At 33.6% G+C, this 16,732-nt stretch overlaps 1 protein-coding gene across 3 annotated transcripts in view; it reads left to right on the forward strand.

Annotated features, from left to right (window-relative positions):
• GRB14 (growth factor receptor bound protein 14) overlaps nucleotides 1-16,732 on the forward strand; it is a 112,643-nt gene that overhangs the window by 38,160 nt on the left and 57,751 nt on the right. Inside the window, exon 1 of one of the 3 annotated variants that reach the window (XM_016152477.2) lies at nucleotides 11,850-12,534. The exons of the other annotated variants lie outside the window; for them this stretch is intronic. Within the exon in view, the coding sequence (XP_016007963.1) occupies nucleotides 12,472-12,534 (63 nt within the window). The 5' untranslated portion in view covers nucleotides 11,850-12,471. Of the gene's footprint in view, nucleotides 1-11,849; nucleotides 12,535-16,732 lie in introns of those variants that run through there. 3 annotated transcript variants of the gene reach the window in all.

Here is a 16,732-nt window from a genome sequence, read left to right on the forward strand (position 1 = left end):
GGAGATCTGTCTAAAAATAACAGTGAGGAACAAGAAGAACCTCTGGGTCCAGGACCAAGAGAAATGTGGAAGAGATTAGAGCCATAAGATGAAGGCCACATGGAAAACAGTGATCCTCTGTGATAATTAAAATTCAGAGATAATCAGTTAGAATGAAGGGGAATTTGAGAGAAGAGATTGAATTTTATTTTATGGGATTCTGTTCATGACTGAGACCCGGAGGCATAGTAAAAGGATTTTAGTAGCTAGGGAAATGTGGGTGATGAGGTCAGAGGAGGTAATGTTTTGATCCTAAGCAGAGATTCTGGGCCAGAGGGTGCATGACCTGGGACTCCTGGGCTTGCAGTGGCTGACATAAACAGGAAAAGGGGCATAAAAAGACTCATCTAGAGGAACTCAGACAAATAATTATGGTACAACTGTAAGGAGGGAGAATCAGCACACGATGTTCTGTATTTTTCTCTTAGCTATTCCAGTGTGGAAGAGGAAGCTTCCACTTCATTCCTAGAGTATCTATAAGAGATGAAAATAGGTCGATCTGAGAGAGATTCAGGGAGTAAGATTAGCAGGACTTGGCGATATAGTAGCTATGGGATGTGAACAATTGGGGTATATAAAAAATTACTCCCAAATCTGTGGTTTATGCAACTGGATGGATGGATGGTGGTGCCATTTATTGAGCTGAAAACACTGGAAGAGCACCAGATTTGGGTGGCAGATATTGACATCATGAGTTTAATTTGGACTTTTTGAGTTTGAGGTGCACTGGAGTCATCTAAATGAATTAGCCAATTAAATATATAAGTCCGTTGCTTCACAGAGATATATGAGAAGGAGATTTAAGTGTGTGAGCATCTGCCTATAAGGTGGTAATTGAAGTCTTTGATCTGAATAACTGAGTAAAAGAGAGTCTCTGAAGAAAGGCTAGCCAAGAATGTCAACATAATGCTGAAGAGTAAATAGAATGAATGATGAAGAAAAGTCCGTTTTACTTAGCTTCAAGGAGATCATTAGTGAAAAAAGTTGGACGAGACCTTTAGAGTAGAGACCTTAAATTATATTTTGAGAAGTTTGTTGGTAAAGAGAAAAAATAGATGTTTTAGCAGGGTAGGGGGAGCACATTTTAGTATCTTTTGTTTTTAAATCCAGAGGTTTGGGTATATTTAAAAGCCAGTGAGAGGAATCTGGTTGAGAAAAGGTTAAATATCCAGGAGAAGAGATTATAAAGTAAAACTAAGAAGCTGGGAAGGAAAGAGGGATGCATGAGTTTCCTATTGTTTCTGTAATAACAAATTTAGTCACTTAAAACAATACACATTTTTGATCTTACAGTTTTAGTAATCGGAAATCAGTTTACTGGGCTAAAAACAAGGTTTCAGCAGGGTTATATTATTTCCTGAGTTTCCATTTCCTTGCATTTTCTTGCGTCTAGAGGCTGCTAGCATTCCTTGGCTCTTAGAACCTCTTCACTCTGACCCAGCTTTTCTTTTTACCTCTCTCTCTCTCTGCTGCAGTTGATGAGTTGACTTCTCGACTCTAACCATCCTGCCTTCCTCTTATAAGGACTCTTGTGAATAGATTGGGGCCACCTCAACAATTCAGGATAATCTTCCCTTACCAAAATCCTTACCTTAATCATATCTGCAAGTCCCTTTTACCATGTATGATAACATATTCGTAGTTTCTGGGGATTAAGACATGGACATTTTTGTGGGAACCATTATTCAGCCTGCCACAGGGGGCAAAGTGTAGTTGGAGGGATAGACTAGAAGAAAGAAAAGAACAGTTTCTGTTTTACTTGGAAAGAGGAATGGTAGAACACATGTTAACTACAGGTGGTTTGTTCATCAAACAGTGGAAATACACATTTCCTGGCTGATATTTCCTATTTCCTCTTTAAAATGGAGTATGTTTCACTTGCTTGAGGGGAAATTCAACTAGAGCATGCCTGCATTTAGCTAATAGTTAACAAAAGCCCGCTGGGAGCCTAGTGGGCTCAGGGATTCAAAGATATCAACACATGGTGTTGATTACTTTTCAGTAGATGGAGGTTTTAAGGGTGTGCTAAATGACCATTTGACCAGAGGCTTTTAGAAAAGATTCCTGGGTACTAAGTTACATGAGACGACTTCATAGACAATTCAAATATTTGCTTATTGTTTAAGTAATATGGACTTCCCAAATACAATATATTTTAAAGAATTAGATAAGGTATCATAGAGTGCATTACATGCCAATACGAGATAACTGCTCAGAAGTAAGAGCAAGTAAATATTCTTAAGGAGCCCTTGTCAATATTTGAGCAGTCAGAGCTCATGCACTCTATTTTTATTAACTATTTGACCTTTAAATTGAGTAGTCTTGTAGTTTTTTACATTGTAATTTTTATACAAATAGTGAATTATAAAAATTATATAAGTAAATATATTAAAATAACCACTTTATGATCATCTCTCTTCTCAATCTCGCTTTCTTCCCTAGAAATCGAGATTATTCAAAATTTGTTATAGATTCTTCTAGGTCTTTTCTATGGGTTTAGCTATACTAATCTATATATAAAAAGTATAAGTACTTTTTTTATATACAAATGGACTCACATAAAATTACTGTTCTATAGTTTTAAAAAATTCAACATTAGGTTTAGCAATCTTTTATTAATTCATATCTTAGTTCTAGCAATTGTTACCTAACCTGCTGTAGTCTGAATGCAATACATTTTCTTAATCTGTAACTACTTTCAATATATCGATTGTTTTCAATTTTTTTCTCTTGTAAACAGTGATGCAGTGAACATTCTTCCAGATGCCTTTATAAATATTTGTTAGTTAGTCTGTATTATATAGAACCAGGAAAAGAACAGTTATGTTGAAGGCTGTAGCTTCTCAAGAATTTTATAGATGTTGTCAAATGTCTTTCTGAAGTCTGTTCCCATTCATTTTACTTCCTTCGGTATCTGAGAGTACCGCTGTCTTCCTAAGGCTTGTGCCAACATTCGACATTATCGGTCTTTTAAATTTTTGTCCAGTACTGAAAATGCCTAACTTTAATGTACATTTCTCTTATTAATAATGGGATTGAATATCTTTTCTCGTTTGTATATCTAGTGGTATAATATGTTGATGTGTGTGTGTGAATTGTGTGTTGAATCTGCCTTTGTTTATTTTTCTTTTGTAATGTATTTACTCTTCTCTGTTGTGTTTTAGGAACTCTATGTATTCTGGATATTAGTTCTTTCTTAAACACGTTGCACATATTTTCTCTCAATCTGCCTTGTATTTGAATTGTATGTATGGAGTCTTTTACTATAAACATTAAAAATATTTATAACTTAAATTTGTTGAATTTTTTTTTTAATGCCTTGTAGGTCTTACTAAAGAAGGATTTTACCACCAGAAGATTATTTGACCATTCTTTGGTTATTTCTTTAAACATGGGTATAAATTAGTTAATTTTTAGCAACTTCTCTTTCATTTTCTAATTTCGGAGTCCATTTTCGTGTGTCATGTTAGGTAATGCCAAAAACAAAATTCCATCAAGTAAATTTGAAGCTCTAATTGGCTTTATTAAGCAATCATGAATTGGACCGCATCCCATCTAGCATCTAGAAGGGTGCTTCAGTGAGTTGTATAAAATGGAAGATTTTTATTTAAAAAAAGAGTTTGCCAGAGATTTATTAGCCAAAAAAAACAAACAAAAAAAGGATTATTTTTAGAGTAGGTCATTATCTTTTGGGGGGGGAAAGGAAGGGCAAGGGTGTATCATGTAGATTACCTCTTCTTTCTATTGGCGGGGACAAGGGGCAGGATGGAGATGGATTACCTCATTGGTGTTAACCAGAAAATTCCAGATTGGTAAATTAATATTGCTTTGCTGGTGAAGGTCGGAACTGCAGTTAAGCCAGGTATTAAGTCTGGGTTTGGTATTATGGGCTTTAGTACAAATGACATCATTTTGGGTCTGTAGTTTTCTTTTTATTTACTCCTATGGGTATAGTTAGCCATTTTTGCGTGTCTCATCGTCTCTCTATTGATTTCAACTGTTTTATATACACATAGATTTGTCAGTACCTTTTTAAAAATTGATTGACCACAGTTTTCTAGTATATTGGATATATCAGCTATGGAAAACCCTCCTCATTGATCTCGTTTTTCTCACTTTCTTGCTATAATTACACATTTTCTTTACTCTGAAACAGTTTGGATAACTTAGACATTATTCGTTCCTTAAAAGTTTTGTAAAATTTCTCTGTAAACAAATTACTTGGGACTGGGCCACTTTAGGGGGGAGTAGCTCTTTGATAACTTTATTCTGTGATAATTAATTCTTTGAATTTTCTGTTTTCTGGATTCAATTTGTATAAATTATATCGTCCTAGAGAATTATTCATTTCATCCAGGTTTTGTTTTTATAAAATTGGGGAAAATAGTTTTTTAATATTCTTTTAATTGCTTCTTTATTTCTCTGTTATTATTTCTTATTTTGTATATTGGTATTTTTTTCTTCCCCCTCCCCCCCAATTTATTTCACTACTCTTTATCTATTTAATGATGTTTTCAAGTTTTTGGATGTTAATGAATTAATATTCATTCTTGTTTGTTAGTAAATATGTGCTTAATCTATGAATTACAGTATAATGGGATTTTTATCTGTGACCTAAAATTTGATGTTTTTTTAAAAATCACTCTCTTGAAGAGAAATTATATTCCCGGACATAACCTTGGAGTTCAATAAGTAACAGTAAAATTAGTTTTATTAATAATATCAGCCTATTTGCATTTTTAATATTTAATATTTATATTTTTAATCCACTATGCTTTGTGATTTGAAACTTGTTAATAATAAGTTTTTATCTGATTCTCCCCTTAGCTCCTATAAGGTATGTTTTACAAATGTGTACTATATGTTACGTAGATATTCATAATCAATATATTTTTTATTGTGAATCATACCATTCAGCATTGCAAAGCTTTTTAATTGCTTGTTTAAAACTCTTCTGTCCTGAGTTCAGTCTTGCAAGATATTTTCTTCTGTTTTCCTTCCCTTCCTCTTTTCATTCTCTGTGCATTGCTTTTTCTTCTTTCTTTCCTTTCTCACCCCACCCTATTCCTTTGTTCTTCTAAGTTTTGAATCATTTGATTATACGGGTCTCTTATTCACAGAATACAGTGGAATTTGCTTTATGATTGAAATGAAAAGATTTTTTTCTCTTTTCAATAGCTGAGTTTAGCTCTCTGACATTTATTTAGATAACATAAAAGTTTAGTGTTAATACTTCATATTATTTTACAGTGTGTTTTTTAAATTTATGGCTTTTGAAAAAAATTACAATGTGTTCTACTTTCTTAGCTTTGTGTTCTTTTACTTAGAAAGGTTCGTATTTCTGTTGTCATTGTTACTATAAGTGCATGAAAATCCTTAATCCTATTGATATTTTAAACATTATTAATCCCCTCAGGAGGAATAATAATTTTTTTTTCAATCTGCTGCCAGCTAATTTTAGCATATAGAATAATTTACGTACATTTTCCTATGATTTATAGTTTTAAATATCTTTTGATCTCAGTAGCATTCCATGTTCTTCCTCTTTCATCTCTCATCTTTTTGTTTGTTTTATAATTTCTGCATTGTTAAGGCTTATATTACTTATAATTTATTATAACAACATATTCACATAGGGATTTAGTTTCATAATTAATTTTGGTGTTTATTCTAGTTTTTTTACTCTGATTTTTCTAACCATCTCTTGGATGATTACAGTTTAATCTTTTAATAAATTCCTGAAGAAGATCCCATGGGAACAAGATTTTGTGTGTTTGCATATGGTCAAAACTTTTGAACATTGTTTGTTGCCTTTATAATTAATGAGTTTGGCTACATTGAGAATCTCATGTATTTTTTTTTTCCCCAAGGATTTCATGGGCACGACACCATCCGTAGAGTAGCTAGAAGGCAGTGGGGTCTACTGAAACCTGTAGTAGAATGCTGTTGTAGAGAAATACTACAACAGACCTGATCCCTCTCCCTCCACTTAGAAGCTATGAGAGCTTTTTTGCCTTAAAGTCCAAAGTATTTTTTATATTTGAAGTTCAGTAACTTTACTAGGGTGTCTTACTCTTGACTTAAAAATGAGCTTCTATGGGGAACCGGTGCTCTTTCAAATAAAATAGTATTTAAAAAGGTTTTTATTTTATTTATATATTTATTCTTTTCTGTAATTTGGTTTTCTTCTGTGGTGATTCCAGTTACGTGAATATAAACCTCCTTGTCTTTAGACCTCTGTTTCTTATAAAGTTTTGAAATTTTACTTCTTGTATCTGTAATCTGTTTACTCTAACTCTGGTTTCACTATACATTTCAATACATAACAATTAAATCTCTTGAGCTCCGCCAGCTGATATTTCATCTCTTCTTATTGAGATGTTTCTTCTTTATGCTTTGAATTTTCTCCTTTGTGTGTAAACAGATAAGATTTTGCTTCATTAATTTTTATTCTTGGTTTAATGTATGATCTTAAATTTTATCAGATCTTTGGTAGTACATATCTGGCAGGGAGTCTTGATCTGCCAGATCAAGTATGTGTGTACAGATTCATTCATAGTATGTGTGTACAGATTCAATAATGGTTTTATTATTCTTTATTATTTACCTTTAAAAGAAGTGGGTTTTTCTTGGAACATATTTATGGGAGGTTCTTGAAGAAAACAGCCATCATCTACATACTATGTTAAAAAGAATTTTCCTTTTTTTATGTGTTTGAAGCTAGCTAAATATAGATAGGTATACTTATACATTATCTCTCTCTCTATATATATCTATATATCTCTAGTTCTTCTAAGTGAATGGAAATAGGAAGGTGTGAAATTTTTCTTAATATAATGACTTCCCACATCTATAGAGGTATGACATTCCCTGTAAAATGGATTTCTGACCTTCTCTGGTTTCTATTATTTTTTGTGAAAATTTTTATGAGGGATATTGATGAGAAATTAGATAATATCCCGATAACAGACTGATTCTAATACCTTGCATGTAAACATGAATTCTCTAAAAAAGTGTTGAGAATTTTATTTTTTCTCTTCAAAAAAATTTCACATTTTTTCTTTGAAAAATGTTCAAATTTCTTACTATTTTTTCATTCAATGTACCTAACCATCTGTGAGCCCATTTACTTTAAAGGCTTGTAGCTTTCATCATCTCAGGGAACTTTTACCTCTTCTTTCTTCTTTTACTTTTGTTTTTTATTCTTTCTGTAATTCTATATATGTTGATCTTTCTGGATTGTTCATCTGTGTTTTTTTTTTTCTCTTTTCATTTCTTTGACTTTTTTTTTTACATTATATGAGACACTCAGCATTATCTCTCATACTATTTCTTAGTTTTTGACTTTGTTCATTATAATAATAAGATCTTATATTGTCATATTCCCATACTCTTTATAACATACAAGAATGGTGTGATTCTTTGCTACTTTTGCTCAGCAGAGCATTTTGTTTTATCAGTGCTGTAGCTCCTTGATTCTTGACCTCATCTGAGACATCCTGTTAGACTTTTAAAAAACTAATTGTTTTCCCCTGAATTTCTCTTCCATTTTTGGAAGAAGTTCATATTTACATCGTTTGTCATGTTCGTTTTCTTCAAATGTTTAGCAGTCCTTGGTTGTCTATTCTTAATGTGGAATTACTTATTTAGAAACATTTTTTGCTTTGTTTTGGTTGACTTTTTTTTTTTTTTGGTCTTTTGGAAGGTCTGTGTTGCATTCTTAACAATTTAATCCCAATGACTTTCTAGATTCTAGAAATTCTTTAAATTAATGGCCTACTGAAGGTATCTTTCTTATATTCCCAAATGGTAATAAAAAAAAAAAGTACTTGTTTCTTAGCAAGGAAATATTTTTTTTCCTTCTCTTTCTTCTTCTTCTTGTCATTTTAAGTTTTTTTGTGATATGAAGAAAGGTTAGGCATTTGTTTTTTGCCTGTTCTCTTGATCTAATCTCTCTAAAATTTAATGACTATTTTTCTTAAGAAAACCTTAAGGTATATGAGATCTGAAGAGTTTAGACGAGCTGTTTATCTTTTTATAGCTTGTACTTTTGTTAATTACAACTTGTGTTATACACTCAAATACAGGAAAAAAATTAATGACTTTTGTATGAATTTTGATCCTGTTGTTTCTACCTCTTGGTCATCTCTAAAACCTTGACTTCCTTCTTATCTGGAAATCTGAATTTCTCTCTCGGGCTCATATAGATTGTTCTGTTTTCCTTGCTTCTAGTTACTATTCTGAGAACTCACACAGTTTGTTTTCAAAACAGGTCAAATTCACATTTTATCAAGTATTGCTACTCTCAAGGACAAAAGTCAGACGCCTCAGCATGACATAGAATGAATATTTTTGACTGGTCCTTCCCTCCTGTTTTTCCACACTCATCTTTGTATACGTTTTCTTAACCTGGAATTACCTTTATTCCCGAATCCTTTGTTGGTTACAAAACTTAACACATTGCTGTAATTATTTTTTAACTGTCCATCTGCTATAGAAAACTGTGTCAGGTGTAGAATAACAGACACTTTTTAATATTTAAATGAACTGTGGATTGCTAATGTTTGAAATGATTCATTACTGTGGATTGCTAATGTTTCATTACTATGAGGCAATTCCAGAATTTCTTTGAAAGAAGAAATTTCCAGTTATAGTTTAAATCAATGAGAAATTCTAAAAATTCCTGTTAGAAGGAAATAGCTGTCAGAGTGGAGGGGTGAAATAGGATAGAGGTAGATCAGATGAGGCTCATCAAGTAAGAAGACCGATGCGGTATCATATACCTAGGGTAGTGAAAGGTCTTAGTAGAGTAAGATGAGCAGATAGAACTAGAGGCACAGAGTTTATGTCTAAAGATTTAGACAGTTAATTGCTATACCAAAATATTTTAAGATTTTTCTGAAACCGGCATTCTTTAGGCAGCAGTTAAATTTAGTGTTGACACTACTGACCGTTAACAGAACTATGTCAGATAGCAAAAGAATATCCAAATATTCCCGTGAAGAAGACCATGTACTTTTGTTCAGAATAAATCATAAGGCTAGCATTTGTTAAGATGAGAAAAGAGGCTTGTCCACCATGTGACAAGAGTGATTACTTTTTCCACATTGATTTTGAGTGAACACGATTGTATATAGAGAACACTCTGCTAGGTATTATATATTATATTTTTGTTAGGCAAAAAACTAGGGCCTAAGAAAGGGTTTATAAGTTATCATTGCAATGCATTAGTAAGTACAGAGCAAAGCATGAGAAATGGAAAAGTTTAAGTCCTAAAAAAGCACAAAACAAGGAACGATGTAATTTAGTTGGACGAATGACTTCTTGGAGGGGTGAATTCTGATCTGAGTCTTTGAGGCAATGAGCTACCCCAGATGAATAGCACAATAGCACAGTACACAGGAGGAAGTAAAGGGGCAGAGCGAGCGTGTGGCTTGTCTTGGGGTTTAGTGAGAGAACATTATAAATAAGAAGGTGAGGAATGCAGAATGTGCTTTGGGGAGCTTCAAGAAGCTTTTGCTGATCTTGAGTGGGAAAATAGGTTTACAAGGCAGGTTTGGAACCTAGAGGTTGACTGTGCTGAGGTTGGTTAGCCTTCTTCTTCTGCCTGGATCCCACCTTGTACACTACTTTGACTAATTGCTTGCATGTTGCCATGTGTCAACGCCTTGGTAAACAGGAATCAGGAGTTGATCAACTCTGAATATCCCATAGCCAATAATATAGTATTTTACACATAGTAATGCCCTCAATACATATTTATTAAGTGAATTTGTAAAACAAGTAGGTAAGTCTATCAGAAACAAGGGCTGTTGAAAATGGCATATTATGCTAAATTTTGTATAAAATTATATAGTACAGTATGGGAGAGAATATTATAGCATGGAATAGTGGAATGTCTTGGAGATGGCCAGATGAGGTTTTCACCTTGGCTTATTGGCTTACATACTTTGTAAACTTGGGACAGTTCTTTTGCAATATGTAATTCTATCTAAGACCATTTCTTTGTTCTGTTTGTTTTTGAATTTTTATAAAAATTTATTTGAACCAAACAAGGATAAGAGTTAATTTCCTTAGCTGCTGCAATATGGGGATAAAAGTTATGGCCGACAATTTTGGACCAAAGACATGATGCTTTGAACTAGCAGTAAGTTGTCTGTCATGTTTTTTAAGACTTTATAGGGCAGACATGTTGTTTAATAAATACAGACATAAATATGAGCATTATTTTTATTTGAAGGATTTATTTTAGTGTTTGAAAAGCTCAGTAGTGTGATGTAAAACAGCATCTTTGATTTCTACTCGCCTAGACTCAGACTTTGAGTCAGCTTTGAGAACGTCACTCTGTATCCATATCAGTTACTGAGTTCTGCATATTCTTTTCCCCTTATCACATTTCAAAGCAAATGCCATTTCCTCCTTGACGCCTGTCTTGATCTATGATCTCACCTCTGATGTGTTGTCTCTTCTACCTTGGTACACCCCTGGTACTTGGCATCACAATTAGACTTACTTAGCCCACACCTGAGTGTGACTTTTTTAACTTAAGAAAAAAAATCTCTATTTCACTATGAGACAGTGACTATATCTTATTTGTCAGCATCTTCTTACCACCTAACACAGTGCCTGGTACATTGTAGATACTTAGTGTCATTATTTAGTGAGAGGAATTGCTTTGATTATGGTGGAACCCCATTTTTGAGACCAGAGATAACACTATTCAAAAACTAAATTGAGAAAAGAAGAAAGAAAAAGCCAAATATTATAGGTAATAATTGAAATTATGTAGTTACTGTGGGCTTTGTTATTCTTGGCCTGCTAAAAAGTGACTCAAAGTTAAATCAGAATCTTTTACTTTACAAATGCTAACTTACCTCCCAGTATTAGTAGATTTTTATTGGTAGTTGTAGTTTTAAAATACTAGGATAAATCTAACTGGCTAAGGATCAAACAAATGCCCCCAAACTAGATCTGTCAACCGACTCTTTATATTAAGTGAATTTTTTCCCCCCGCAGGCTACCATTGTGAAGGATTGCAGGTTTTGAAATTCCAAGTAAGGAACCCTAAAGTTTGTGTACAGTGTGAGATTGTTCCTATTTTCCTTTTGAGGAATATGAGATCACCATGCATATAAAACACACCCAAAAGTAAAGCAATAAAGTAAACTCTGCCTAATAGCAGTCCAGATGATGAAGTGGAAAGTTTCTGTCTGAGTTGCTGAGGATCTTCCATTTTGCCTTGTGACTACGACAGCCGTGTTGTAATCTAGAAATTACACGCCGTTCCCCTCATGCTGAAGGCAGTGGATTCCTCTGTGTGTTATAGCTGAAGAGCACTGAGTAGGTGCTAATTAAAGTGTCAGTTCTGGAGAGCTATTCTAATTATCAAAACTCAGATTAACTTTACTGTTGCAATACCTTTTTATCATTTTTTTAGTCTCTTTTACTCTTTATTTAGACTTTTTTGAAAGTATTCTTGTTAGCAAGCAATGTTTAGTTGTGACCCTCCTCCAACTTCCTAAATCATAGAATACAATTTTTAGTTACTGTGAGAAAAAAAGCTCAATGGTCATTAAAATTTTGAGACTGCTTTGAGTGAAATTAAATGCTTTCACTCAATTAAATACTTTTAATTGAGTGAAATATGCTAAATCACAGATCTGTGCTTTTTAAAAACATAAGCATTTGAGACTCATATATTATAGTTTAATGCCCCTTTTATATTTAATACTATTACTTAGGTTGATTGTTCAGGTAATATTTAACAAGAATATTTAAGTGTGTAACTTCAAGGATAGCTGAAAGGTCTAAAATACAAAACTTTTAGCTATTTAGGAGATGAAATACATATATGTATATTAGAAATCTTTTATTATAAGCTGTAAACTAACACTTTTGGACCAACTCTAATTCTAGGATTTTTTTGTGCCTCATATAATATATTCCAGTCAACTCAGTTATTAATTTTGTAAGTAGCATAAGTAAATTTAGTTCATCTGCCTATTTATATACTTTAAATAGACCAATGTAAAGAGTTTCTTATCTGCCATATGTCGAAATGTTTTAGTAAAATAAAGACAAAACTGCTTAGTCAACAAAGATGGCATCGAATTGCACTGTTTTGGAAAAAAAAAATTAAGTGAACTAGATGCCTGTTAATCTGGTTCTTTAAATATCATAAACAAAAGTATCAGAATGTGTTTCCAAGGACAAAGGCAGAGTTTTCCGGGCTTTGATTGGTTGCTGCCTTGTACTGTCCCACAGCCATCCTTAATTGGCTTTGGGTAGATTGGAATCACATAAGCAGGGTGACATTTATTGCTTTCCTAGTTGTTTCTTTGCGCTGAGCCCTGAGATTCCTAAGGAGTAACTGTAAGAGATTTCTTTCATTTCGTCCATGATCTGTGAGAGGGGATCGTTCTAAGAGCAGGCATGAGTTTAAGTGCGAGAAGAGTCACTCTGCCTGCAATAACGCCCATAGTTCTACAAAAGAGGGTATGTGGCTGCTTTTGACTGTTTTATTTTCTTTTCCTTGCCTCCCTCCAACCCCCATTATTGTGTGTTTATTACTATGTTGGAAATTTTAGTTACATATCCTGGGAGAGACTGTAATTCATTGAGGCTCCAGGTAATTAGAGGGTATATTGAAATTAGACTGGGGGAAAAAACATGCTGCACTAGAACATCTCTGTACAGAGTTAAAAAGCTCCATGCCAAAGCAGTTTGGTCTTGATCTCAGGGCAGTGTGACTTAGAGACTGTATTGAAGCTTTTATTTTTTCTTCTTTTTCTACTGAAACTTCAGGCCTCTTTGCTTTTAGTTCAGTAGGAAATCTGCTAGCTATTACATTTTCTACTTGTTTACTGAGGAACAATTTCTTTGTTTCACTATAATATATAATATATCCATCTTCATTGTTGGAGTATGTAATTGTTTTACTGTTTAAACATATGGCAGCAGTTTATTATCATCTGGTTTTTACCCATTTCTATTGAATTTCTTCCTATTTACTTCAGAAAAACTTTCCATTAAATTTCTCTGTGAAAAGGGTTTTCTGTTATTAATGCAACCAATCCTATGTATGAAAATATTTTATCTATTTTTTTTGTAAAGATTTTTTTCACGTCTTCCTTGTAGCAGTGTATTTTATAAGGTAATAAACACACCATGTAATGTAGCATTTCGGTAAAACTGAATATACTAAACTTCCTGTAAATACACTAAATAAGAACGTAACATTGAACTCTTTCAAGAATCAAATCTACTGCACGGAAAAAAGAAAGGGCCCAAACATATTTTTGGCAGTATTCTTTCTGAACAGTTTTGGTGACACCAGAAACTTGTAATGTTTTTTTTTTTTTTTTTTTCATACCCAACTTTTAATAGTTAACTGTTAGTTAACTATTAGTGTATTCCATTAAGTCAAAAGTCATGGTTTAATTTATTCGAAAATGACAACTCCAACAATTAAGGTGGTTTTTAAAAAAAAGAAGTGGCTGTTCTTTATTGTTTTTAACTTTTAGGTTTTCAACTTCTTTTTTATTAGATCCACCATTTATTCACCAGCGACATTTTACTTGGTATGAAATAGTATATGGTAATTTTGCCAACATTTGTTCTTTATCTTTCTTGATACTTTTCTCTCATTTTAAGGAAATTTAATGAAAAATTTTTTACTCCGAGCTTGAATCTTTATTTTGATTTAAACTTGGCAGTGCATTAAGAATGACCACATAGGTTTCCTGACTCTTTAGGAATATGAAACTTATATTAACATATATCAAATGTGTCTTCTTATGTTTGAGTTCTTCATCAAGTTAATCTTACAGTTTAGATGGACCAAGAAACATTCATTATGTCGTTATTTTAAACAACATGTTGCTGTAGTGGAAAGCATACCACTTGGACTCTCCATTTACTAGCTGTGTGACCTTGGTTTGGGCACGTCACTTAAACTATGAGTCATTACTTTCTCACCTGTAAGATAACAGCTGAGAGATTTTCATTAAATGCTCTCTTCAGTCTTATTTGCATCTGTAATTCTATGAATAAAATAACATAGTTTGTATTTTCATGGTTATAGTGACGTATTTAACCATCTCTTATTTTCTTAGTATAAAACATTAGAAAAAGATGTGATCATTTTCAAGGACTGAGCAGTTAGTCTGGGGGAAGTCAGTATGAGTAAAACTTGGCTAGAAAATATCTTTCAGCACTGACTGGTAAGTGGCAAACTGAGATTACCCTGGAAAGCTGTGGTTACGATTGATGTTAATTCTGAGCTTCCACTAGACACATCATTGTGATTGCTCTTGGTCTTTTTATAATAAACTTCTTGCCAGGTTCCTATTATAATAATTACATAAGTCCAAATTCCCTAAGCCCAAATCTGTGTCATTCCTTAACATTGAGTACATGTATTAAATGTTCATATAATTTAGCACATTATGACTTGCAGAAAGTACTTTAGCTATTTCTTTGACCTGACATCTTAACCCCAAAGGACCCATTGTCTATAATATTGTTATGAAATTTTAGTATCTCTTATTTTAGGAATTGGGTATTTTTATGACTAAAAAGTATGCACCTACTTTGGTTAGACAATGACTCCCCCCCCCTCCAAAATAGCAAATTATTCCATATTTGTGATTAACTTGTTATTTTCTATATGCACCATAATATAATGGTCTTTCAAATTAGTTACAAACATTTCTCAGAGTATTTTGGAGCAGCTTCTCATTTTTCCAAGAAAGCAGGTACTTTCCCATAGGTTTGGCATAATGTTCGCGCCTCCTGAAAGAGTAGCTCTTGCAAAATAATTTGCCACCTGGAATCCTAATCATTTGAAATGCTAAGGGCAGTTCTGACAATCCTTAGTAGCATTAGGGAGTAAATTTCTAATTAGCTAGTGTGTCTGATCTAAATGTCTAGAAGAGTCTCCTGACAGTGGTTAGGAACTTGAATTTGAACTAGGGCCTTTAACATGGTATGGATCTTTTTTGTAGCAGATCAAATAACACTTTGATGTATGAGAAACAGAATATTTTGGTAGACTCCCTGTTGAGCAAATCAGAAAGAAATTTTTGGCTTCCTCTAATTTTATTTAGAACTGATTTCCTTGATTTTAGTGAATTAAGGTTCTAGTAAAGAAGGTTTTATCATAGCCCTCAGAAATTATCACAGCTTCACAAAAGGTTCTGAGTGAATCTTTACCTTACAGCATTTTTCTCAGATAACTATTAGGTTATGCCTTGTTTGTTTTTTCGTGCGCGCGCGCGCTCGTGTGTGTGTGTGTGTGTGTGTGTGTGTGTGTGTGTGTTTCTGGATGAGAAAACTGAGTCTCTTGGGGGTCGAGTGACTTATGCAAGGTCACCCAGAAGGTCAATGGCAAAGCTAGAAATAGAATCTGGGTCTTGTGACTTCTAGTGTGTTTCTCCTGGTTACCTGTTACCTCCTGAAATTAATATGTTAATGAAATTTCCTTATGGTGTGTATAGTTGCCATTCAACTTCTAGTCTGGAATTACCTAAGGCAAATCCTTTTGTCTTTCTTTGTACCTCTACCAAGTCCCACAGGCTCCAGTATTGAAAACAATTGTTAAGCAACAAAATGAGTGATATCGTATGTGTGTGTGTGTGTGTGTGTGTGTGTGTGTGAGAGAGAGAGAGAGAGAGAGAGAGAGAGAGAGAGAGAGAGAGAGACAGAGAGAGAGACAGAGAGAGAGACAGAGACAGAGAGAGAGAAAGAGAGAGACAGAGACAGAGAGAGAGACAGAGACAATTTATTCTCAGAAGCCTAGATGGTACATTACATCAAGGAAATATTTTAAGGCCCCAGAGAGTTAACAGAAGACTCAGGCATTGTAAAGTATAAACTAAGTACAATACAAAATTGACATTTTTTTTTTTAATTGAAAGGCTCCAAGGTCAGATGTTTATATTCTGATTTTGTGGGTAGGAATGTTTCATATCTCTATCAGATTAACATTGTTTCACACATTATGCTTACAAGCATTTCTACATTCTTTATTCATACTACAGTTGCAGAGATGTTGATAAACACAGAAGACCCTGAAGTGTCTTCTGAAATTTCGGAGAAGGAAGGAATAATTTTTAGAATATATTTTTCTTAAGATTCGTGTCCCTTTGAAAATCTGAAATTCACAAGTATAAATGGAGCAATGCTATTTATCAGAAGATCCAATCCCACATCTATATCCCACTGCTATGTTTTTTTAAAAATGATTTTGTAAGGAATGAATCAGCTCATCATATCACTATTTTGCCCTGAAACTTAAATATGTACAAAATCAGTCCAAATGTATGTAACATTCGTTAAGCTTCAGGGCCTGGATGTACCGCGGTTTCCCCTGCTTTGTAGGCAGCCTCCGCTCCGGCTCGTTGTTTTTCTCCTTGCACTCCCGTGCTTGCTGTTTGTCTCTCTGTGCTTTCGCTCCCAGTCTTTCGCTCTGTGGCCCATAGACAACTCCAGGCTCCTATTTGCTTTTCCATGGGCTGTTTGTTGTCTGTGTCCCAGCTCAGGCTGTGGTACCATCTTGAAGTCTTCTCAGACTCTTTCTCATCTCTTAATAGTATCTTGATTCAGTATCAGTGGATATGCCTTTGTTAGTCATTAATTAATTTAGTAACTACTGTTACGTGACATCAATTTTATTATTACCTTTTATGATATT

Source organism: Rousettus aegyptiacus, unplaced genomic scaffold (assembly GCF_014176215.1).
Source record: "Rousettus aegyptiacus isolate mRouAeg1 unplaced genomic scaffold, mRouAeg1.p scaffold_m13_p_2, whole genome shotgun sequence".
In the NCBI taxonomy this organism is placed as follows: Eukaryota; Metazoa; Chordata; class Mammalia; order Chiroptera; family Pteropodidae; genus Rousettus; species Rousettus aegyptiacus.